The sequence below is a fragment of the Pteronotus mesoamericanus genome, unplaced genomic scaffold (genome assembly GCF_021234165.1).
Source record: "Pteronotus mesoamericanus isolate MK-2021 breed Mesoamerican mustached bat unplaced genomic scaffold, CSHL_Meso_final contig_50, whole genome shotgun sequence".
Classification (NCBI taxonomy): Eukaryota; Metazoa; Chordata; class Mammalia; order Chiroptera; family Mormoopidae; genus Pteronotus; species Pteronotus mesoamericanus.
This window is the reverse complement of record NW_026555186.1, coordinates 28,048,876-28,075,214: the sequence shown is the minus strand read 5'-3', so window position 1 is coordinate 28,075,214 and position 26,339 is coordinate 28,048,876. Positions and strand designations below refer to the sequence as shown.

The 26,339-nt window shown below is 38.4% G+C and overlaps 2 protein-coding genes across 2 annotated transcripts in view; one reads left to right on the top strand and one right to left on the bottom strand.

The window, feature by feature from the left end:
* The window catches only part of POC5 (POC5 centriolar protein), a 36,889-nt gene extending 22,763 nt beyond the window's left edge, over positions 1-14,126 (top strand). The window contains exons 8-12 of the mRNA XM_054578259.1: positions 1,878-2,057; positions 3,413-3,566; positions 7,119-7,390; positions 10,672-10,848; positions 13,845-14,126. Of these exons, the coding sequence (XP_054434234.1) occupies positions 1,878-2,057; positions 3,413-3,566; positions 7,119-7,390; positions 10,672-10,848; positions 13,845-13,988 (927 nt within the window). The 3' untranslated portion in view covers positions 13,989-14,126. The remainder of the gene's footprint in view (positions 1-1,877; positions 2,058-3,412; positions 3,567-7,118; positions 7,391-10,671; positions 10,849-13,844) is intronic.
* A 2,703-nt stretch (positions 14,127-16,829) lies between these two features.
* Positions 16,830-26,339, bottom strand: part of ANKDD1B (ankyrin repeat and death domain containing 1B) — a 45,167-nt gene continuing 35,657 nt past the window's right edge. The window contains exons 11-15 of the mRNA XM_054578258.1: positions 24,321-24,419; positions 20,296-20,391; positions 19,752-19,953; positions 17,907-18,038; positions 16,830-16,891 (exon numbers count right to left, since the gene is read on the bottom strand). Of these exons, the coding sequence (XP_054434233.1) occupies positions 16,830-16,891; positions 17,907-18,038; positions 19,752-19,953; positions 20,296-20,391; positions 24,321-24,419 (591 nt within the window). The remainder of the gene's footprint in view (positions 16,892-17,906; positions 18,039-19,751; positions 19,954-20,295; positions 20,392-24,320; positions 24,420-26,339) is intronic.

Sequence of the window (26,339 nt, the reverse complement as noted above, 5' to 3'; positions counted from 1 at the left end):
AACTTTAAGCATTCCAACTTTTGTATCTTAGGGTTTCCAGTAGGAGAAGAGGAAGAGCAAGAAATTGGAAATCAATTTGAAAAAGTAATAAAAGAAAACTTACCTAATTTGGTGAGGGAAATAGACATGTAAGTCCAGGAAGTGCAGAGTCCCAAACAAGGTGGATGCAAAGAGTCCCACTCCAAGACACATCAGAATTAAAATACCAAAGGTTAAAGATAAAGAGAGAATATTAAAAGCAGCAAGAGAAAAGCAGTTAGTTACCTACAGGGGAGTTCCACTAAGACTGTTGGCTGATTTCTCAAAAGAAACTTTGCAGGCCAGAAGGGATTGGCAAGAAATACTGAAAGTCATGAAAAGCAGGGACCTACAGCTAAGATTGCTCTACCCAGCAAAGATATCATGTAGAATGTAAAGGCGGATAAAGAGGTCCCAGACAAGAAAAAACTAAAGTAGTTCATCATCACCAAACCATTATTATATGAAAAGTTAAACGGAATTATTTTTAAAAAAGATCAAAACTAGGAAAAATAAAATGGCAAAAAATACAAATCTGTCAACAATTGAATCTAAAAAACAAGCTAAGCAAACAAAAACAGATAGACTCTTGGATACAGAGAGCACTTTGAGGGTTGTCAGATAGGAGGGCAGTGTGGAGGGATGGGTAAAGAGGTGGGGGGATTAAGAAATACAAATAGGTAGTTACAGAATAGTGATGGGGATGTATATAGTACAGTATAGGAAATGGAGTAGCCAAAAAACTTAAACCCATGACCCATGCACATGAACAATGGTGGGGGGAGTGCCTGAGGGAGTGGGGCATGCTGGGTGGAAGATGGCAAAGAGGAAAAAATGGGGACAGCTGTAATGGGATAATAAATTTTTAAAAATTAAAAAAATAGGAAATATGAGTATGTATATAACCTATAAGAAGAGTATAAAGGCTCAACAGTGTAGAATATAAATATATATATTTATATTCTTTCATGCTGTGCTCATGTGAGCCATCAAGGTCATTTAGTTCTAAGAGATTAATATTTAAGGAAAAGGTGTTACTATTTTAGAATATGATTTCTCCTTTAAGCCTACTTCCTAGTGCATTTTTTTTTATTAATTGCAATAGATTAAATTTATTTTAATCAGGCTGAAAAGGGCTATTTAAAATGAGTATTTATACCATATTTTGAAAGTCATTCATCAGGTTACATAATGAGAATATATTATGTTTAAATGTTAGCTGAAATAGTTGAGGCTGCCATCACCTTTTGATAGTTCTTCAAATGTAAAAAAAAAATGAAAATTGGAACTACTTCTTCAAAACAATTTAAATTCATTGATAAAAAGAATAGCATATATTCCTGTTTGGATCAGTTTGGCACTATGTCTGATGCAGAGTATGTAAATTAAATCGACCTTGGTTATGGTTGTGGCCACTAAACCGAAGAGAAATCAGTGCCATCTGAAGCCGCAGTCCACTTCCTGCCTTCCAGCCACTCTGTTGTCCTCCTAGTCCTGCTTTCAGCTAAAAGGCATGGGAACTCAGAACTAAGATGGCAAGTGGCAAGTTACTCATTTTCTTTCATTAGTTTGTTGTTTTTGTTTTTTTCCTCACTTGATTAGTTACTTAAAATTATGTAATGGATAAGGAAGAGTGTAGGCTCTGGGATAAGGCAAGGACAGCTTTTCCCGTCTACTCTGCAACCTGGGCAGATTAGTTAACTTCTCTAAGCCTGTTCTCCTATCTGCAGATAAGAATAATTACACAGGATTGAATGATAATGTATGTACAATGCTTCCCATGCTGTTACTGTTCTTATTATTACTGCCAATATATTTTCCGGCACACTGTGCTTTAAGGTTATATTACTTTAATTTAGGTTTATGAAGGCCAACTAGCTGACCAGCACTTCCAGAGAACTTTGCTGAAGAAGGTCTGGAAAGCCTGGCGTTCCACGGTGCAGAAGAAGTGGAAAGATGTGGTGGAGCGAGCTTGTCAAGCAAGAGCTGAAGAAGTTTGTGTCCAGATTTCCAATGATTATGAAGCCAAAGTTGCTATGGTAAAACAACTTCTTCTTTTTTTTAATTTTCACTTTCCCTTAATAGAATTAAAAGATAGGTAGCATCACTCAGAGAGTCTATAGTTAGGCAGAGTGACCCATATCTTCAGATAAGACTACTTGACTGTTTGGGAAAGAACAACACTAATAAGTCAGACTTACAGACTTATTTATACTTTCAAAAGTTATAATTCTTATGGCCTCCAAACTTGTGTTGGATTTCTTGCGTATACATATGTGTACCTGTCTCTCAAAAATGTAAATTACCCATACATCTTTAAGGAAGTATCCTTTCTTATGCTTCTTCTTTGGGTTTTTATTTAGCCAAGAATAGAGATCAAAACCAAAAATGTTTATCCTCTTGTTAATTTAAATAAACATTGTTCATATAAGGTTGATTTAAAGCAGCTGTAGATAAATTGGAATTATTTTCCCATTGACTTTTAATAATAAAATTAACATTGTTTCCATGGGAAAACATTTGAAATTCAAAATGAAATAAAAACCATACTGAAAAATGCAGTACGCCTCTTGAAATCAAATACTAAAAGGAAAAAAAAATTCTTCATTATAGTATTGAGTTTTTAATGGTAAAAATCAGTGTCACAATATAGGTAATTTTCTGCAGTTGAAAATGACATGCAAAAAATGGAGCCCCCTTAGATTTGGTCTATGGGAAAGTGTTGTAACTAATATCACTTTGCCCTTTAAACTCTATAGTAACATTTAGTTTTTAAAAACTCTGTTAATATGAGTCACAGACCAGAGTTTTTGCACATAGCATTACATTGTCCGTGATTTGATGCTGCCAGAGACACAAGTATACTCTGCGATCTCTTTGAGCCATGACAAGGGGGAGCCCCTATAAGCAAATCCACACTTGTCCCAAGGAAAAGAGTATTTTACACTAAAATTAACCTATGCGAGGCTAAGATAAATACATACATACATACATACATACATACTCTGTTAATATTGCAAGGATTTAGTTATTTTTTTCTAAAGTGGTGAGGGCTGTCTGTGGCCCCTAATATATTTTGTTTAACATCCTACATAAAAGATTTATAGTAAGAAATGACATATCTTTTTGTATAATTAAAACACATTAGTAACCTTCAGTGGGACTGGTATAAAATTCCCCTTGTTTGAACTTTGACTCTGTGGATAAAAATGAAAATGGTTTGTTGACAGAGACAAAGTAAATTGAGACACACAGCAGAAGAGGTGTGTGGGAAACTGTTCAGTATTTCACCTAAAAATAACCTCACAGTGTAAGTTCATTTTCGAACAATAAGTAATATTCCATGTATCATGATGTTGTTCTTTTTCTTTTTTTTTAATTTTCCTTAATTTAGTTATCTGGGGCTTTGGAAAATGCAAAAACTGAAATCCAAAGAATGCAGCAAGAGAAAGAGCACTTTGAAGATTCCATGAAGAAAGCTTTCATGCGGGGAGTCTGTGCATTAAATCTTGAAGCCATGACAATATTTCAAAACAGAAATGACACAGGTTAGTGTTTTACTTATGATTCTCTGCCTACTTTCAAAAAGGACTTGAATTTCAGTGCTGGGTGTGGGCTACAGTGCTAATTTCCTGCAACAGCTCTGTCTCACCAGGCACTGTCCTTTGAGCTTCGTAGTGTCATCCCGTATTCAGTTTTAAAGGCCATGAAAATTCACTCCCTCAGGGTTACTTATGGTAGCTTAGATCCGACCGAGTCAACTGTCAACTCTTAAGTATTTCGGCTCAATGTTACAATAATTCTTTGAATGTACATCTTCAAGGCTCTTTAATAATTGTAATGCCTTTAAGTTCAAATTTAAGTTCTATTGTTTTTTCCTAAGTAGACAAATTCCTTGGACTGTTTGTTGATTAAATATTTCTTATCTAGTCATGGTTTCCTGTTTTTAAATTTGCTTGTTTTCCAGTGTAAGAGAAACCTCAACTAAAACTCATTTTCAACAGTTACAAATACAGGACTGTCTATAGAAGTAAAAAAAGTAATAGTAATTTTATTTCAAGAAAAGCCCATATACTGGCTCGGCTTTGAGTTGTTTGTGTCAGTTTCATCAGCATGGGTTGGAAGAACACATGACAAGAATCCTTTGCCACCAATTTACAATGAGGCCTATTTTCCTTATCGGGTTTTAGTTTTCTTCTCTGAGTAAAGAAGATAATTTAAACTTTTTTATCTGTTTAATAGGGGGTTCTTGTGGGAATGCAGTGAAATATACTTGAAAACACTTTAAAAGACAAAAAATACTTCAGCATGTAAGCATGATAGTCCTTTTGTGATTATTGTAGTCTTCATTCATTCAAGTAGGCCTCCCATGTCTCATGCAAATACATGAACATTTTTGCAGCATTATAATAAATCTTATTTGAGACTCACGCTTTAACTTATCAGTGAAATAATTTCATTTTGTAACAGCATTAACATGATTCTGTTCCAGCGAATACTCCTCTGTGCTTGTTGTGCCTCGTTTTTATCCATCAGCAAACTTTTATTATTCAAATGGTTCATGTCGTGGGTGGCAGTGGGTTATGGCAAATTGTTTTCTCTCTGAAACAGTTTGACTCTGTGGCCCATATGTAAGTCAGAAACTTAGAATTATAGATTTCAAGGCTAAGTAGTTTATCTTGCTGATACCCCAAGGTGTGCTTGATTTCTCTAATAAATGGTCTTTTAAATGGAGCTACCAAAGGCAAAAGTTCAATGTATGAGGAGGGAACCAAAAAAAAAAAAACAACAAACCAACCTGGAATTATCTTCCGGAGAGTGGGCCCCTTGTAGTACAGGCTTCTCCAGGTAGGTGAATGTTCTAGGAACCCATCTGTATCAGTGTACCAGCTGCTGTTGTTGTGAGAGGCTGTGTTTGGCTTTAGTGAATTTTTTTGAAGACTCTTTCAACATGCCTGCCATTTCATGATGGATGATTTATGAGTGCATCTGTCCACACTACGCTGAGTGTTCAGCAGTTTTTGACCAAAAACAGCATGACTGCCGTATCCTATCCTCCCTATTCACCTGATCTCACCCTAGAGACTTTTTTTTGTGTTTTCCTGGATGAAAAAAAAAGTGCTCAAAGGGAAATGTTTTGCTGACATAGGAGAGGTAAAACAAAAAAACAGAAGCACTAAAAGGCATCAAAACTGATGAGTTTAAAAACTTTTGAGCTGTGGAAAAAAGTCTTAATAGGTGTATTTCATCAAATGGAGAGTACTTTGAAGGTGACATGTAAGAATAAATACGCAATTTTTAAAAATAAATTCTGCGGGGTGTTTGGGTCCCCCTTCATAATCTAATGCTGGATTTGCTCTGTGATGTTTAGCTTTTGTGGCATTTTGACAGCTATTCTCACAGGAAAAAAATTACATCTAGACCTCTTTCTTCCCTTAAGACAATTGCTTTTTACAATGCAATTTTTTATTTAAAAAAATTTTTTTAATACTCACCTGAGGATATGTTTATTGATCTTAGTGAGAGAGGAAGGGGGTGGAGAGAGAAACAATGATCGATATGAGAGAGAATCATCGATCCATTGGCTCATGCACCCCGACTAGGGATAGAGCCTGCAACCTAGGTATGTGCCCTGACTGGGAATCGAACCCGCAGTCTTTTGGTGTATGGGACAATGAGACAACCAACTGAACCACCTGGCCAGGGCATAATACAATTTTTAATAATGCAGTGTTCCTAATGTATCTGTCGTGTTAGAACAAAACTAGTATTTGATTTTTATTTATTTGCCCTGATTCTCTGCTGTCATCTGCAGTGCATCTCAATTTATCACAGTTAAAGTAAGAATAATTATCAAAACTTACAATTATGTGGCAAATAGGAACTGCATACACCCACTCAAATTCGTGAGAGTTGGTCACCTGCATTGGGAGTCCCATGGCCAGGCCTGACCTGTGTATTGGTCCCACATCTCATACAAAGTCTGCCACCCACCTAAAAAGTGACAGTCAGAATCACTTTCTATCAAAAACATGTTAAAACTCAGTGTGTGTGTGCGCGTGTGTGTGTATTTCAAAGCAAAAGCAGTATTTTTATATCGAATTAGTTCCTTTCATCAAATGATTTCAAAAGACCTATGCATTATATCCTCATTAAACTTTGTTAATAAAGTTTACATATTTCATATAAATTTAGTCTAAGAAAAGGACTTATTCAAAAGCCCAAATTTGTAGATAGAAAGAGAACAACATACAAAACTATTTAACCACAGGGTTACATACTCTATTCAGATAGTCTGAAACATCTCAGTGACTGAGTTGTGAAACCCTCACCCTGGTCTGTGGCATCACATAGATATAGTTTTAGAAATTTTAACCAAATTCTAATACTGGGAGGGAAAACTCTAAAATAGTACCCTTTGCCATAGCTTCTGGAAGCTGATGTTATTCACTCCTTTGATCTAAGGAGAGAAGGCTACTACATGTGTTTCACTAAAATCAGTTCAGTGTGCAAATATGCTCTTAATTCATTGACTTACATTATCTACCTGCAAGAGCTTCTTTTATAATGTCAAAATTTACGCATTGATTTATTTTTGATTGCTGAAAAATCAAAAATAAAAATGCATTGTTTTGGTTAGAGAGGAGCAGTGGAAGGAAAAGAGAGGGGTATGGTGATATAAAATTACTCTAGAGATCTAAATAACAGGCCATTAATCAGAATAGCTGCATGAAATAATGCAAAAGGGCATAAGTCCTCACGCTCATCAGACCTTATTATTGTAATGGCTGTGATGACAACACACCTTATTCAACTGAGGTACCAGTTGAGTATGTATTTTTATCTTTTAAGTAAGAGCAAGTCATCTATTAGCTCTCACATGTTGAAGGAAGTGGTCTGAAGTCTTTAGTGGCTTATGCTGACATTAACCAGTTATTACTGACAAACTAGTAACTGAACATTATATCTAATCCATGACATATTTCTACATTTACATTAAAACCAAATTGTAGCTATTATGTATTTTTATTATTGGGGGGTAAAAGTAATCTTAACTTGGAAGAATTTTAATAGAATTAATTTGTGATTTATACGGATAGACTTCACAAATAATAAAAAGGAAGAGTATGGTCCTGGTGTCCAAGGAAAAGAACATCCTGTTCATTTGGATCCTTCGGCCCCTTCGGTGCTCTCAGCAGGGGCGGCAGCACCGGGCCCATCAGCCGCAGCCCTGGCAGCGACCAGCACCGCTGCCTTTCCCTCCGCCGCCTCCGTCACCTCCGCCGGGGCTGCTTCTGCTTCCTCCGCTCACCTTCCTGTTTCTGCTCCTCTGGGCGCCGCACCTACAGCTCCTGCTGCACCGGAAGAAATGGTTAGTGCGGGCCATGCGGGTGGCTGCCTGCATTGGGAAAGGGTTCCCAGCTTGTTTGTATGTTGGATATTTTGAACTCAGATCATATTTTCTCATGGAGAAAAAAACCTGTATGGTTTTAGGCCAAGTCACAGAAAATACTTAGTACACAAAGTGGGTAAAACATTAATTTGTAAGTTTTATTAAAAGTTCTATTACAATAGTGATAATAGAAGAAAATAGCTTTTTTCATTTTACATTTGCCAAATCTATTTGGGGAAAGTAGATTTAATTTAGAGTTGGGTTTGTTTTTTTTTTAATTTTAAAGAAAACTTGATATATTAAAGGTTTAGGAGGTAATTGCTCTTTTGTATATTTTCTGTTCAGCTGTAGCTTTTCCCTTTTCCTGGATGCAGACATGTTATTAACACTATGACTCTGTAGTAACTCCATCTTGATTTGATTAGGTTTTATTTTTAATTCATAAATGGAATGAAGATAGGGATAGTTTTTCCGAGAGTCACCATTACAGAAGTGCCTAGAGGGGAAGAGTGTTGTCTAGGGATGGAGTAATGTGCGAGAGCTGGCGTGAAGTGAAAATAATCGTGCTAGCAATACAGTAAGAATCTCAGAGAGCACATCATGGCTCTGGCTCCTCGGCCTCCTGGTGTTAAACCTGTACCCTTCAGTGTTTCTCAGAGACAGGTGTAGGGGTCCAAGTCAAGCCTATTGGCCTCACCTCTGCAGGGCTTTTTTTTTTTTTTTTTTTTTTTTTAACTTTACACCCTTCCCTCCTCTAGCTTGGCACAAAAGCATGTACGGATTGGTAAAGATCCTGAGATGATTTTAATGTGCCTGTCTCCGTCCTCTTCCCCACCTGACCACTCGCATGAGAGGAAAGGTGATGGCAGAATAGTCTTAGGTCTGGGAGTCCCCTGGCAGGCCGCAGAGGGTGCCGGTGCTCCCAGGCAGCCCAGCCGTTGGTCATCTTTAGTATCCCAGCTGACTTGAATTTCTGCCTTTTGGGAACTGCTGACTTGAGGGAAAAATATATTGAGATCTGTTCTTTATCATGTTTGCTCTTGATTCAAAGAAGTTTAAAAAAATATGGTTGTTAAGAGGAATTTGAATGTGTGAGGGAGCTTTGACTTAGAAATAAGACACTAAAATTTAACCCTGAATATATTCATTTTTATTTAATAAACACATTTTATGTGTTTTTCATGATTACACAGTTTGAATTGTGATTCTATACAGATGATGTCATTCAAATAAGCACAGTGTTTATTTAAATTTCTGGTTTGTCATTCACATTGCATATTCAGATAATAACACACAAGAGCTAGATTTTTCAGAATCCTCTTAAAATATGACTACATCATTTATACACCCGCATTTACATATAAGTCTGAAAATGCATGGGAAGGGTTGAAGGAATGAGTGTGCTTACCACCTTTTTTGTTATTAACTTCTAAAAACAATTTGATCACCTAAGGTAATTTTGAAGTCTTTGAAACTTGAAAAACAGCCCTTCTTCCCCACTCCTCCAACTACATTCTACTCCTTTGGAAAAAAATACACATTCAATTTTTTTCACATAAGTACAGCCTTTAGGGTTAGGGAGAGAGGAGAATCACAAATTAACCCAAGAGTAAGGCTAGTTTTATCCTTCCTTGTATAATTATAATACTCAGATTCACTTCAATATGTTTTCTTGTTTTTAAAAAGAATCATAATAACAAAAGTAGGATTTACAGTTATTTGTATGTAATGCAGTAAATAATAATACAAGAATAAACTCTGTTTTGTGCATTCACAATTATAAACCTTTTTCCCCACCGTGTGTATTAGTTGGATAACTTACCTCATGTGAAATCACCATTGATGGGAACAGGAGAAGAGGAGAGATTTGTGATCCGGCCTAATTATCGTTCTCTCCATTTTAATCACAGAGGCTTGTGAACATTCAAAACTTTTTCCAATCTTCCTCAGTATTTCCAGTAGCTAAGGGAAATGTGTGATTTGGGAAACAGAACTGGACAAAGGAGGATAATCATTCTAGTGAAATAATCTCTTCATTTGTAAAATTCTTCCCTTTCTGCACACATCCTCAATATGTTAAATGTCAAAATTTCATGGTGGGAAACATTTTTCAAAAATACATTAGGCAGTTATACAAGCAAATACATTGCAGTTCATGAGATTGAACAATAGATGGCACTTTACTTTTTCTAATTCCATTTGATATTTAACTGAGAGATTTTAGTTGGATTTTTAAGCTATTTACTTAGTAAAGTTTCTCTTCTAACTTTCTCTTCCTCTGAATGAATATGAAAGGGTATCATTAGGCAGTTGCTGCTGCTTTCCCATTCTGTAAATGAGGAAAATGAGGCTTAGAGAGAGTAACTTGGCTGTGGACACAATCAGTAACAAAAGTAGAACATGTCAGTTCCTTTTCTTTTCTTATTCCTTTTGCTTTTTGCCCAGCTAATGTAATTAGTTAACAGAGGGACAAAAGGAGTACTCATATGTATTACTCCTGATGTAAATGTAATTCTTTAGGGAGTGTTGCCCAGTAGTAAACAACAAAAGCTGTAAAAGTTGCTGTGTGTTAACTTTTGATCAGATCATTGCATTAGTTTACAATATATCCTACAGAAAAAAAACTCATCAGAGAATGGGAATTCTTTTTTTACGAAACTTTGCTATGTATAACAGTAAGAGAATTGAGATAATTAGATTAACTGTAGTTTGTTGGTATTAAAATCTCTCAAAAATTATAGCCGTTCTCTATTCATGGGACAAGTATACTAACAAAGCTAAGAAAAAAGGCAGAACACAAAGCATAGGTATGATGATGATGATATTCATCGTGCATAAGGATCAAAAGAGTTCATAAAAGAGATGAACGGCTGGCTGCCAAGGATTAGAGATGGTGTGGGGAGATGGAGATGACTGAAGGGTAGCACAAGGGAGATCTTTATGGTGATGGGATGGTTCTGTGCCTTGATTGCCATGAGAGTTAAAGGAATCCACACATGTAAATACAATGATGTAGAACTGTACCCAAGCATTACACCAATGTCAGCTTCCTGGTTTTGATATCATAATTATTGGGGTGAAGAATACACAGGGTCTCTCTATACCATCTTTGCAACTTCCTATAAATCTATAATAATTTCTAAATAAATTTTTTTTAAAGTTTCAGTGCCTGTGTATTTTCTTCATAAGTTATAGAACCAAAAGTACTATCAATTTGGCTCTGGATTTTCTACTGACTGGACATTTCTTTGCTTTTTCAGTACATACCCAGAGTTGTGACATCCGCACAGCAGAAAGCGGGAAGAACAATCACAGCCCGCATCACAGGGAGATGTGATTTTGCTTCAAAAAACAGAATTAGCAGCAGTTTAGCTATAATGGGAGTTTCTCCTCCCATGAGCTCAGTTGTTGTGGAAAAACATCATCCAGTCACAGTGGTGAGTCCACATTTAATAACCTTTTGTCAAAATCTTTTTCCTGAGATTTATAGTATAATCAACACTTAAATGACATGTTGAGGAGATCAACATTCATGATGACCAGTCCTTATTCTGCCTTTTACTGTTGTGGCTTTCGATACTTAAAATTGTCACACCTGCTCTGAATCTGCCTTTTTTCTTTTAGGAAATTGATTTCGGAAACATTGTTTCTTCTCAACAGTGAAAAAATGATCAAATACAAAAAGTAATCCAGTATGTCTATGGTCAGAAGGGGAAAATATGTAAAAGATTCCTCATTAATTTAAAAAAGAAGCAAAAACTGTTGATTCATTAACTAGCTGTTCATGTAGAAGGTTTTTGATTACAAGAAATAGTTCCCTGCTTAAGTTTTTAACTTTTGCTCCTTTTTAAAAAAGTCTTCTTCCCCTTCAATACAATTGTCAGCATATTTCTAGTTTGGAAAAAATTTCAAATTGCAATAAATTCATGTGCCATAAAGAAAAGTACATGGAATTTAAGCAAACATAAACAAAAAAATCCTTAGTGCCCCAATTATGCTACTTACTGCCCTTGTGATCATATAGAAAACAAGTAAAATATGTGAGCCTCCATTTTCTCTTGTGTAAAAAGGGAAAAAGGGAGTGATAAGAGTACTTAGCTCCTAGGGTTTATTGTCAGGATTTAGGATTAAATGAGATAATGTGAAAATTAAATGAGATGTAGAAAGACACTTTGTAAACTACAAAACTATAAGCAAATTTAATTTAATGAAAGTTACTAGAGAAGGATACAGAGAAACCTCTGTATTATTTCTAATAACTGTATGTAATCAATAATTATCTTAAAAAGTTTAATTTTTAAAAGTTATATGAGAACATATCCCTAAAGAGAAACAGGATTGATTTGAAAATAGCCCTCTATATAAAGTCTCAATATTAGACAATATTCCTGTCTGCTTATTATGTCAACTTATTAGCAAAAAAAGACACATGGAATGATTTAAAATCCTTTTTTTTTCTAGCCACTAGATTAAATCAAGAGAAGCTGGGCTGATTATTTAAATTTAATCTCAGGTAGAGTGTGACCCCAGCGACGTGGAAGACGGAGGCACCAAGTGCAGAGGAGGATGCGAGGGTGGAGGGCTGTTGGGGCCCTCATAGGCTGGGCAGGCTCGGAACGTCCGAGGCAGCTTCTCCGTGTACTTTTTAATATGCAAGATAATAAAAAATAAGACATGAACACATTTCTATTTTTATCAGCACCTATGATGCAGATAAAGAAGTCCATCTAGGTGAAGAAGGCTTAAAGAGAGCACACCTGTTGATTTTTAATGCAGACAACCTTTTGTTTTTGGATTAATAATAGAAATTCATATTTTGCAAAAGAGAAATAAGGCACTAAAGACTTATAACCCTTTTCTGATACTCCCAAACTGCCCTTCGCTCACTCTGCTCGCGCAGTACTCCTCCAGTAAGTGGCCGTGAATCAGAAAGCCACGCGCTGCTCCCATCAGTACCTAATGTGGATTTCGTGACAGACATGATGGCAGTCCTCTGTACAATGTTTCATTTTTTCCCAGAAATTAAGATCTAGAACTACCAGAAACACCACTATTAAACCAGTAATCGAGTCTGACACTTTAGCCCCACCTGCTGGATGACGACTTGCTCCTGGGGCTACTTCATTCTGTGCCCAATTTGGTAGCTCATGATACCCGCGGTAACATGAACCTGTTTCTACAGTTCCTCTCGCCCACCCTCCTCGAGGAAAAATAGCTCCTCTGACAGGGTCAGATTAGGGGGTTAGCAAATAAAATTTCATACTAGTGGCGAGAATATCTTCCATTTGTAATGATTACCCAGTTATTTATGTACAAAGAAACATTAATATAAAATACTTTAAGAAGGTTATTTTTCCATTGTATTAAAAAGGAGCTTTTATTCTTAAAGCAGAATCTGAAATGAAGACCCTCATAGCTGTATCATAGAGCTTTTGAAATATATAGTGAATGTTTTAATCAAATATATATCATTTTACTTCAAGTATTTTAGAGATGATTTTTCTAAGTAGAAGACCTAATGAGAATCTGCATGTGCTGGTCAGTGACATGGACTGAGAATTTGTCTGCATAACAAGTTCTACTACTGCCTACTAAGAAGCTGTATTGGACATAATACAGGAAAGCCTTATATGTGTACATATGTATGTGTATACATGTAATACATACTTAATGAACATAGCATGAACTTGAATGTGTTACATGTATCAATGAAGGCAGATGTGCCCTGACTTTAATGCTTCTGTGTTCATGTCTAAGATGTTCCTCTGAGCGTGGAGGTAGTGGGCATATCCTCCCCTCAATATATGTGCTCAACATCTAGTTATTTCTTAATTTAGAAAGTTGTGGTCCATTTTGAGAGAGCACTGGGCCTCTGGGAAGACTGCCTCATGTGTGATCATAAAAGGTTTAGTCAGCTCCCAGGTGAGCCAGGTGAACTACAAGGGACTGCTTTACGCTGGTTTGAAGCAAGGACCAGCCTGGATTCCTCAGGGCTTCCCGCAGTTCCTCAGGATCGGACTCCATGTTTTAACAGTCAGATACGAGGAGGAGGAAGTTGGATAGAATGAACAAGAGGGAGAGCTTGGGGCAGACCCTTCTTCCAAACACCACGAAGTCCCTTTCTGTCCTTAGCTTCTATAAACATTATAAGATTCCATCCACTTGAGTCCTCCTTGAGGAAAGGGTGGCTCCCATGGTTCGCCTCGTGCTCCTCTGGAATAAGCTCTGCTACAGATTGTGGGTGTTGAGCACATCAGTCTAACTGGTGTGGGTTCCTTACAGAAAAGGACCACATCTTGTTTGTTTTAATGGCTACTGCATCCAATTCATTGTTTGTATCCACTGACACTTAATGATTAAATCACAGATGATAAAATGATATTTAATATGTGTAATTTTATGGGATTATTAAAACAGATTTTTATCTTTTCAGCAAACTATTCCTCAAGCTGCTGCAGCAAAATATCCCCGGACTATTCATCCTGAGAGTGCTACCTCGGCTTCCAGATCTCTCGGGACCAGATCAACTCACACTCAGTCACTTGCCAGCGTTCATTCCATCAAAGTGGTTGACTAAAATGAATATGTGCATATTAAGATCTTTTAAGTCCTCTGGTTTTACCAAGGATTAGAAGTCTGTAGTTTCACATTTTTCCATATTTTTAGAACATTGTGGATACATCATGTTCATCTTTTCAAAATCACAAAAGACTTTTTCAAGCCACATCATCCTTTGTAACTATATGTAGGATTGTTTTAATGTTATTTTTTAATTTAAGCAATTAAGTAAAACTTTTTTGAATTAAAAAAGAAACTGGACTATATTTTTTAATAGATTCAGCCTGTGGCTGATTATATCATCAAAGTATATAAATTGTTTTCTCTGTATTATTCCAAAAGGAATCATTTCCAATGTTACCAAGTAAATTTTAGGAAAAGTTTACTTTAAAAATTATTAAAACTAATAGAAACTAAGGTATTTTTATTTTTAAGTGAAAAAGATAAAGGCCAAAAGTAATACTTTCATCACAAATTTTTTTGTGACTGTAGTATATTTGTCTTCATTTTCCTAGTTCTCTAGTAATTAAAAATAGGGGGAAATAGCAATACCTATGAATAATTTTTAATGTTAAAAAGGAAAAATTTACCAGCACAAAAACAGTTACAGAAACATCCTTTTAGAAGTATTCTTCTTTGCCTCTTTTGAAACTACAGTTTTGAACTTATATTGTCCTCTCTGAATGTCCAAACAGTGCCCTGCGGTAGTGTAGCCCTGAGCGACTTGGCATATCTCCCAAGCCTGGTGGAGACTTTTCAGTGGCTGGCCACTAGGCGGAAACCCCCGGGCAAAACTGGTCCAGGAGAACAGGACCAAGCTGCTAACGGTTTTATTGCTGGCTGCCTGGGTTAAAGTACTTACGGGTTACTTTAAAAACAAGAAGAATCTGTCTAGGACCTCAATTTTCACATTTTTAACCAAAATAGACATATTTAATAACCTGAAGCCGCTTCCATTTGGAATGTGACTTAGTTCTATGCTGCTAAAGGGGCAAACCAAGGCTTTTGTGAATTATTAGGAGTACCTGGCCATGTCTTAAAAGAGTATTCGATCCTTCTCACGCAATATTTGTTCTGGGTTCTGGCCCAGCTACTACTGTGGCGAACAGCTCCCAACAGCACCTCATCCGCTGGCTGTTCAGCGGGCACACTCCTTCCCGGGGCTCCTCCACTCCCAGGCCAGTCATGAGAGACGGGCAGGCTCCACCATGGTGGTAAACAGATCAGCTCTTCCTTTCTCCCCTGTATGAACTGTCCTGAGAGGCACAGCCATCCCGTCTCATCTCTTGGAAGAGAGTACCCTCAAGGTCAAATCTGGTTTGATAGCAAGCGGTGGCCAATTTAGTAATTCACCCTGGTCTGGCTTCCGCTCCTTCCCCATAGCACCTCTTTTCCTTCTCTCCTGTTTCTTTGGATTTGTACTCTGGGAAAAAACAGTGGCACGTAAACTTGGGTTTCAGGCTCTGCTTTTTGAAGAATCTAGATTACAATTAGGAACAGTTTTCAGTATGCAAGCCATAACCATGTGGACAAACGGAAGGCTGTATTATGACTACTGTAATTAAGAATATTATAATTATCTTTTTAAACTTTACCTAAGCTCTGGAAACTATATATTGTTTAAAGCATCAAGTAATTAGTGTTTAGCCTAAGTTAACTTAAATTCAACAATTAAAACACTTTATACAATAAGAGTATGTGTTCATATTTATTTTTATATCAAGAGGTTACCAGATTTCGGGGGATGGAGGGTAGGGAGGAATAGCAAAGTCACTAGAAACTGGCCAGATTGAAGAACAGATGGAGACTTTTCACTGAATACCTTTGTTAAAAACTTCTGGGAATCATGTGAACATATTACCTGTTTTAAAGACTCATAACATTAAGTGGGCCAAAAATGTAGAACTATAATTTATGACAGAATAACTGGACTGAAATTGCTCACGATATTATTTCTGGCCTTCTAGGCCTAGAGTCAGAATTTGAGAACGAAGAGCCTTAAGTTATAATGAATAGGTGCATGTATGCTGACATAAATTGATACTTGATTTTATATTTATTTAATAACTCTCAGATTACAAAAATAAAACATTCATTGTGAAAAAAATTGGAAAGTACAAAGAAAATAAAATCACCTCTAATTAAATCCCCAAGAGAGAAAAAATATTGGTATATATACTTCTGATCTTTTCTAAGTAATATATTACACATATGTGTATTTAAAGCCAACAGCAACTATAAATTTCCAAAGCCAGTTTTTCTTGAGAAGTAACAGTTAATGATTTCAATACTATGGGCATGAGGTTACACATTTCCAGGCATTCTTCCTTCATCCTCAGCAAAATGCTAGGGTAAGCATTTCTTCCTTTTTGTATAGAAGGACACTGAAGATTTGAGAATTTGAATATTGGAATGCCCAAAAGTTCATAACTAATAAGTGGCAAAACCATGACCCAAAACGAGGTCTATCATAAAACCCTGGGTTTTCCCATATGCTGTGATGCTGCCCTCACCATCAGATTTTTTTAAGGCACAATGTACAAAATCCTAGATTATACTATCACATACATTGCATCAAATGAAAGAAATGGGAAAATCATATATAACTTGCCTTAAAAACAAACCAAAAAAAAATCATATACAGCTTGCCTTAAAAACAAAAAAAAGTTCTGACTTTTCATTCCAGTGGTTGTAAGTATAATACCATTTTTTCATCTGTTAAAGGATCCTGTTACCACCATCTTCGTAGTTGAAAGGAAAATCATCCTACTGCTAGAGGAACTTTATGGCATTAAAGAACTGAAGTTAAAAAGACTGGATGCTGAGTGGAAAATCATTCAAATACAATTTCTCTAGGCATTTATGAAACTGCACATTTCTTGGGGTTTAAATCAGTTTCATTTTTGAATTGACGGATCTTTTCTGGAAAAAAAAATAGCATAACATTTATTATTAATGGCTAACATTTATTAAGCACTCACTATGTGCCAGGCAGGCACTATTATGCCCTTAACCCCACAACAGCCCTTTGTCATAGACAGGTTTTTCCCTAGTTCGTAAATGAGATCACTGGCACAGTGAGGTTACAGAACTTCTCAAGACCACACAGCCTATTAGCATTGGAGTTCAGATACCAGTCCAGAGTGCATGCCCTTCACCACTTCAGAGAACTGCCTCTCGTCACCTCCTGGGGAGTCTTATGGATACACTTTCCCAGGAACGAGTAAATATAAAGTTGAGGGAACAATCCCCATGCTATGAAGATAATGTCATAGAAGGTAGGTTTCATCGAATCATACATTTATGTTCTCAGCTTCAGGTAAAGCTGCATCAGGAAAATAATGGCAGATGTTGCTATATTTTGCTTGAATTGGTTATTTACAACACCACCTAATTTACTGATAAATTTTCAAAGCATCTTCCTTGACAATATAATCTTTGACAGAATGATTTTTTAACAGCAAGCTCAGCTAGCAAAGCAATAGCCTGTCTGTTCTTTTCCTTCAACCTAGACATAATAGTTTTAAGTACACTAACTTGCAGTTTCCCAAACAGGGGCCAAATAGCATTTGGAGCAAGACCATTCTTAGTTGTAGAGAACCTATAACCTCATGACATGGTCCAGTGTTCCTGTCCCCCTGTCACCTTCCCCACCTTCCCACCCCCGCCAACACAGACACATAAACAAAAATACTCCTATACTTTCCCAAATGCCCAGTTGACACTGAGACACTGAGAACCACAGGGCTAAAGGGAAAAAAAAAAAAGGACAAGTACTGATTGAGTCACTCACCAAAGGAGGAGCTGCGTATTCTGACTGAGCCACAGTGATCGCCAAGCTGGGGCTGTTGCTTTTCAGGATAGTAGTATTTCTGTCAAGGGTCCCCTAACATTTTAAGGGAGCAGGAGTATCTGTTTATTGAAAACTGCCACTCACCAGCTAGTTCTGGAAAACCCGCGCGTACCAGCCCTTCATACAGGTGCTTGACCGGCGTGTCCTGCATTATCAGGGTCCCATGCAGCCAGATAAGCAGAGCCCTGTAGCCATGTTCACGGAAGCTGTCCTTTCCTGTGCCATACACAAAAGGTCAGAGGTCAAACACCACCTGCTGATGACGTCTCTTTTTATCACTGTGATCTCAATTCTGAGTTTTCTCTATAACTTTGGTTGCATATTCACTCCTCTGCTGACAACTGTTAGAGCAAAGGTCAGGGGCTGAGAGCCCTTGCAGCTGGCCTCGCTGGGGCTGCTTCAGGGTGACCAGCATTTGGACTGACCCCAGCACTTCCCATGCACCTAGCGTGCTTGCCATAGCCCAAAGGAGCGGACGAGGGTTTTACAGCTGCACCCCTGCCCTGCGGTGAGGAACAATCTCGATGAGATACGGAGCTTTTCAAACTCAAAGTGCGTATTTCACCTGAAGATCTTGTGAAAAATGCAGATTCTGATTCAGTCAGTCTAATTAGCTCGCGGGTGCTGCGGTTGCTGCTGCTGTCCGTCACCCACACCCTGAGCAGCAAGCATGGACTGTTCCTCCACTCCAGTTTCTGACGGAAGTCTGCGACCCCACCGTCTGGGGCACTGAGTACTGGACAAATACTCCCTGAATACCTACCCCTGAGAAGTGTTTGGGGGAGTGCTGGGATGTGCAGATGAGACTCCACTGGCCCTCCAAGCAGGAGTTCACAGTTACAAACACAAGACAGGCTTCTGGCTCTATTGAGTGTGTGCCCCCAAGCAGACAGATGCCATAAGAGAAGGGCCTGTGCTCCGCGGGGGAAGTTCGTTGGACAGACTGTTAGAGGGGCAGGCATTTCAGGGAGAGCATGCATGAAGACTGTACTCTTAGGTGAATCCTCCTAATCTTACACTTGTGGAACTAATATTTCTCAAATATCATCAATAACATGTCATTCCTTTGCTCAAAAGTCCACACATTCCCTGGTGCCATTACCTGGGTCACACTATAAATAGACTGTGAATGTTACTGTTATGCCAACTGCAGTATAAACTCTGTCAAACATGCGCCATAGTTTACCAAGCAGGTGTTCCCTCGCCTGGCCTGAGCACACTCTAAGCGCTCCGTAGCGCTGGACTGAAACACCTCAAATCCCCCTCGCCCCAGGGGCAAGTACAATGGCAATGAGGGTACACTAGAGTTCCAAATCATTTCTTCAGGTCAAGAGAAATTTTCAGAGGACAACTTTCCTAAAGACTTCACAGAACACTATAGATACCTGATTAATGACAAAGGAAAAATGACAAAGAATTCTTTTTGGATACTACAGTCAATATTCAACATCTTCTATTTTTTTCACATGAAAACAGGCCATAAAAATCGCTGTAATCTGTGGTACAAATTGCCCGTGCCACGGCTGGGCTTCTGTACCTGCAGTCGTCAGTGGGCAACAAAGCGAACCAACCCCAGCATGGGACTCGTTCACATCGCATGGTATCCATGTACAGAAAGTGCTGTAAGTAGAACATTTTGCCATGAAAAGTGTTTGCTTCTGTTTTTAAATAGTTGGTTAATGCCAAACAAACTTTGTATATTTTCTAGGTTTGGGCCAAATCATTAAAAAGCAAAGCTAAAGACTCCAGCTGACGTGACCGCACTAATCCTGACAGCCGGAGTCTGGCTGAAATGAGTCCGTGGCTTGGCATCCCCAGAGGGAGCCCGGAGTCTGTATCCCTGGCACTTACTTGGAAGATCTCTCAGCAGGAAGGGCTGCTGTTCCTGACACAGAATGCCTCCTGCCACATCACCTAGGCCGTGCTCACCTGACCACTGTTCCTCGATGGCTCTGATCTGGTCCTCGGTGAAGTTCCACAACCGGGCCAGCCTCTGCCACTCGCTGGCCTTCAGCTGACGATAAGCCAGGTTCCAGAGGAGACGGCGAATATGCCTGGTCTCCTGACTGTGATCTTGCTTGAATGTCAGAGGAAAGTCGGTTACTTGGTCCTTGATGCTCTCACTGTGCTTCTAAATGGAAGTATCAGATGATGTCAGACATTTTCTGCTTATCGCCTTATTACAGAATATTCATTTTCAGATATAACTGGTAAGGTGATAACCGAATCACGTTTTCAATGTTACCTGTTATTGGATCATTTTTTTTTGTTCAAACTGAAGACAAATGTCTGAAATAAAAAGCTTGCGTACTATCTGTCTGACACAGGAAATGTAAGGGATTTTTCAGTGTGGTGTCCCTTGCTTCTGTTTCAACCTGTCATTTACCCACCCCCAACAGAAACAGAGGCGACATCTTGGGTAAAGAAATGTCACAACAGCCAATGCATTTTTAATGGAATTGTTCTTCCTTACCTCTCTCCAGGCATAGTATCTCTCTGCTTTTATGAGCATGTCCACGACAAGGCTGTGGTTGCTCCTGGAGGCCACAGCCAAGGCCGTCTTCCCTTGCTAAAAGTTAAAAAGGAATATATCAGGTGGTGTTTCTTAGTGATTAAGAAGTCTCAAAAACAAGAGCCTAGGTTCTAATCTTGACCCTACTGCTTCTTTGCAAAGTGAACCTGGGCCAGTCCTCAGTTTCTCTCCATCTCAATAACTACTCCATGGGGTAGTGGAGGAGGTATATATGATAATGCATGTCATGGCCTTAGGACAGTGCATGACACATGCAAATTGTCCAAAAAAATGCTAGATAATGATAGTGCCTGGTGCTGTATCAACTGGTCAAGGGAAAGAGTTTGGGCTTAGGGACCCAGCATCAACAAGTAATGTTTTACATATGGTCTATCAACGAGAACGCGAACATGTTTCCAATACCCCCAGGGGTCTCCCTGGCTCACTGCACTGGAATGTCCTCAGCAAATAAATAACATGATTGTACATTTTTCTCCTCAAAGGCAGACTCCACCTGTGGCAGAAGCTTCAGCCAGAGGACATGTCTCCACCCTCTACCACCCAATAGCCTTTTCCTCCTTTCCTCTATAGGAAGAGACCTCTGGATTTTAGCTGGGCACTTGGCCATTCCAAACATTTCCTAGCTTCCCTTACATCTACGTATGTGACCTAAGTTCTGGCCAACGTATGTAAATGGAAGTGGCACACACAACTTCCAGGAAGAATCTTTAAAGAGAGGGAGGATGTCATTCTCCTCCCTTTCCTCTTCCCCCTGAGTGGAATGCTGGCATGATGGCAGGACCTTATACAGGCACCTTAGACCAGGAAGTGGAAGCCATGTGTTGAGGAAGGTGGAGTAATAAGACAGAAAAAGACTGGATCTTATTAAAAGTAGTATCAGTCATGACAACACAACTAATTCATAGTACAGAATTCAGTTTGCTGACTCCTAACTAGACCCTTTTTCTATGATATCCTACTGCTTCTAACCAAGGGTGAGGATTGGAATCTTAACCAAATACAATGACTGATAATGGCTGTTCTAAACATACTTTGGGGCATGAGTGGCCTGGTGTCCATATGGGACCTTATACAAATTACAAAAGGCACACTTTTATCAAAATGAATATAGCTCGAAGCCAGGACATACAGCTTTGCAAGCAGTGCCCTCTAGATATTTTTCCCCTAGATTTTATGCAGTACAGAATCTACACATCTCTACACTTCTTCCTGAGCAAAGGTGGTTTTTATTTGCTTTGCAAATGGCCCATGAAAAATTTGCTCAAGAGCCCTGATGAAAATTTAAATGTATGGTCAGACATAACCCCAGAAGAAGCTCCAATCTTAGGAACCGATGTCTCTATGCTTAGGGATCCAGAAATGTAACCGAACAACTCTCTCATATATGACTATTTGCAATTCCCACCAACCCAAATCATTTGGCTGTTAGTCCAGGCGCTAAGACCCAGGTGAACCTGAAAATTAGGGCTCAAAGTAATCAGCTCCTAATCAAAAGAAACAGTAATGAGATTAGAAAGAACTGCATTTTGCAGGCATTCAGCAAACCTCTAATTGTACACTGTTTAAATTCTGGCTTGTAAAGCCATTTGCGTCACCATAATTAGTCTATTTTGGGAAGGCAGCATTCTGAGAGCCAGAGTTTTCAGGCTCCCAGGAAACCTTTCCCTGAGTGTGTGCCGGCGTGGAAATCCAAATACTGAGCTGTTGAGGGTAAAAGGCTCTTGGGGGCCTTGTGACAAATGTCTCAGGCCCAGAGAACAGGTTTCTGGGAAAGTCAAATTTATGCCAAACCTTGGCTCCTTTTTTCCATCCAGATCTTAATTCAGTCTTAGAAACAGTCACTTATCTTGGGTAAAAATTGTAGGAGCAGATAGAAAAAGTAGCTTTTATTCGTTAATTACATATGTATTTGGTGCCAATTGTATTTCAGGCCCTGAGACGAAAGAGGGAGGAGGAGAATGGAAATCTGGGAAAATCAAATTGTGAGGTCTAGGAAACTGTGGGCTTTTGTTCCAAAAACAAAGTCAAGTTGTAACATTAATAGTGTTTACTGGAATAGCCAGTCCACTAGCACCAGGGGACCCAACGTGAATTTCCTGCCAATGTTATCTAAATTCTCTGCCCACAAGACTTCCCTGGGGCTGTGATACATTAATGAACAAGTAGAATAAAGTACAAAAAGAAAGCATAGGAAAATACTAAAACTAAATGTTAATACTAACGCTAAATGCTATCGGAAGTTAACAAGCTACAACTGGTGGGATTCTACCTCGGTGATGGAATTATGGGTTTTCCTATCATAAGGAAAACTTGTGTTTTCCAGGGTGCCCGCAGAGGGCTTGTATTACTTTTATGATCAGAAAAGAGTTAATTAAAAAACTGACATACAGAGGAAAGTAAAATAGCACGTCACTACTTCAGATCCTAACAGTGTGAAATAGGTGATTCTGAAATAGAGTGGGGTGGACGCAGACTTGCCCTGGGAATTCGGAATGTGCTGAGCTGATGAACAGTGTGGGGAAGACAAGGACAGGAAGAACTGCACGTTCTGGAAGCAGCCAGCTTTGCCGACAGTTGTAGGAAAATACTGGACAACCAACCAGCCATTTGCCTTGGGTTTGAAGCCAGGCTCTTACTAGGTATGTGCCCTGATGTCATTAAATCTCTCAAATGTCTTGAAAACTGGGATTATTTTGTCCTCTTCACAGAGGAGATGTGAGGACTGAAAGAATACAGCATGTGCGTGAGCCCCTAACAGGCCTGCCGCACAGCAGTCTCCTGCACCTACACCTTTCAGCGAAGCTGGAATTTAGTGGCAGTTGTCTTATTCCCCTCCAGTGGCAAACCTGCATTACTTCATCAAATGAATCTACATAATAGTCAAGAGGTGAGGGCAACCCAAATGTCCATTCACAGATGAAAAAATAAAATGTGGTATAGTCATACAATCAATACCACTTAGCCTTAAAAAGCAATGGAATTCAGACACATGCACAACATGAATGAACCTTGAGGACATCACGCTAAGTGAAATAAGCCAGTCACAACAAAAGTGCAAATACTGTATGGTTATACTTACAGTAGGTACCTAGGGACAAATTTGAATGGTGATTACCAGGCCCAGGGTTGTCGTGTGGAGGAGGAAATGGGTAGTTGTTCATAAAGTTTCAATTTTGCAAGATGAAAAAGTTCTAGAGGTTGGTTGCAGAACAGTGTGAATGCACTTAATAATACTAAACTTCACACTTAAAAACAGTTCAGATGGGGCATTAACAAGTTTAGACATGCATGTGTACACTTATTTACTGCAGCTATTTTTATAATAGTAAGAGCTTAGGAACAATTTAATTGCCCATCAGTTGAGGATTAGTTAAATTAACAGTATGTCCGTACCACAGTATATTATGTAGCTGTGTAAAAAAGAAGGAAGAAATTCCCCAAGTACTAATATGGGATGATCTCCACTGTATATTGTTAAAACAAAAAAGCTACATGCAAAACAATATACAGAGGTATATCACCACTGTAAAAAGGATGCAGGAATGAAGAAGAGTATAATATACTTATGTCTGCTTATCTCTGCATAAAGAAACTCTGGAAAGAACTGAGAAATGTATAATAATGGATACATAAGGCAAGGGTAGTATGGGAATGAGGGATGGGGTACTGGGAAATTTATACTGTCAGACCTTTACTAATTATATGTATTTTTAGAACTTTTTGAACCATATGAATCCATAATCTTTTCCAAAAGTTAATAAATAATTTGAATTTTAAAAATTCATATTTTATTGTTCACAGTAAAAATTCTTACTGTCCTGTCCTAATCAAAATCGGGATGTTTTACACACGTTTTCTCCAGTTTGCATCCATTTCTCAAAGGTTATGCTGTTACTCAAGGCGGATAGCCAACAAGGCGTTCTTAGCAACCATCTTACTGAACAGAGTGAACTCCATGAGGTTACCTTATCAACGACCTTTAGATCACAGCCGGCCTTCAGCAGGGTTTCCACCAGTTCCACATTTCCAAGGTCAGCAGCTATGTGCAAAGGAGTTTGCTGTCTCTGCCATGAGAAATTTCAAAACTGTAATCCAAGTACACTATGAAGGGGAGAAAACTAGCATAGTGAAAAGACAAAGGGAAAATAGAGGTGTCCTATACAGGCATAAGGAAAAAGAGATAAAATCACATATTTTTAAGTGGGTAAGGGGATATTTGTGGCAGTATTGTTTATGACAGTGAAAAACTAATAGGAAATTACATGTTTAACAAGATTCATTAGATGAACTATGGTGTGTCCACATATTGGAATAGTAGGCAACTATTAAAAAGATTTTTTTTAAATGATTTCCCTATGAAGTACCTAGAATAGTGAAGTTTATGGATAGAAAGTACAATGTTGGTTGCCAGGGCCTGAGGGAAGGAGGCCTGGGGAGTTATTATTTAATAGGTATAGAGTTTCAGTTTGGGAAGACAAAGAAAGTTATGAAGATGGATAGAGGTGATAGTTCTATAGCAATGTGAATGTACAATGCCACTGAACTGTACATTTAAAAATGGTTAAAAAAGGTAAATTTTATGTTATGTGTATTTTGTCACAATAAAAACTAGTCTCAATGTTTATTTTTAAAAATAAAAATAATACTTAACATTAAAAGCCTTAGGAAACAAAGAAACAACACCGTATTTAGCCAAGGACGCCCTCACTTGCATGCTCTCTCTCTCTCTCTCTCCCTCTCTCTCCCTCTCGCTCTCTCTCTCTCTCTATACATATATATATGGTCTGTCCAGAAAAAGTACAACTGTTGTTAATAGAACGAGAACAGTTTGTGGGACATCGATGTAACCTGGCAGCCAAGGAGAGTGGACTAGAATGCATTTATGTGAACAATGATGACTTCATTGTACTAGTCAGTGAAGACAGTAGATGCCCTTGAGTGAGCATGTGTACTGTGTGGCCACTGCATTCAAAACGACTGAACAAGTAGAGCAATGAATTTGCATCAAATTTTGCATTAAGCTTAAGCATTCCTCCTCAGAAACTATTCGGATGATTCAGAAGGCCACAGCTATGGGCGACTCGTGATTGGCAGCTTCATCATGACAATGCACCTGCTCATGCATCATGTCTTGTGCAGAGTGTTTGGTGAAATATCAAATCACCCAGGTGACTCAGCCCCCATACAGCCCAGATTTGGCACACTGAGTCTTCTGGCTTTTCCCAAAACTGAAATCACCTTTGAAAGGGACGAGAACTCAGAACATCGATGAGATTCAGGAAGATATGACAGGGCAGTTGACAGTGAGTGGGAGAACTGTGTGAGATCCCAAGGTGCCTATTTTGAAGGGGACTGAGGCATCATTGTCCTATGTACAATGTTTCTTGTATCTTATATCTTCTTCAATAAAAGTTTCTATTTTTCATATTACATGGCTGAATTTATACATGTATATAAAAGTCAATATGTATATAAGAAAATACATCAATGATGTTAAGAATGATAATATCTAGATGGAGGGATTTTCTCTCTATTTTGTAAATTTCCTGCAATGTAATGTATAAAGGACTACAAGACTTCTAATTTCTTTCTGGCATAATCATTTTCCTATCAAGAGAATGAGAGTGTTCAAAGAAATATATGAAATCTCAAGAAATCATCCATCTTAACCTCCCACCCAAAGTAATGTTCATGTGAAACATTTCTAAACTATTTGAACAGAAAGGACATTGGTTATGATGTATCCTAACCCTAAACCAGACAGAGGAAGCCACTTCCCCAGGGCCACACAGCTGGGCAGTAGCTTCTAGCCCATACTCTCCCTACCAGAGCAGAGGGCCAATTTGCTTAAGGTGTTAGCATAATTAAAACAGAAAAGCACTTACTGAAGACCCACTTATGGATGGCAGTGTTCCCCTCAGAGGGCTCATCATCCAAGACATTACACTTACACTAACAAACCTGTTGAAGGTTTATACCAACAT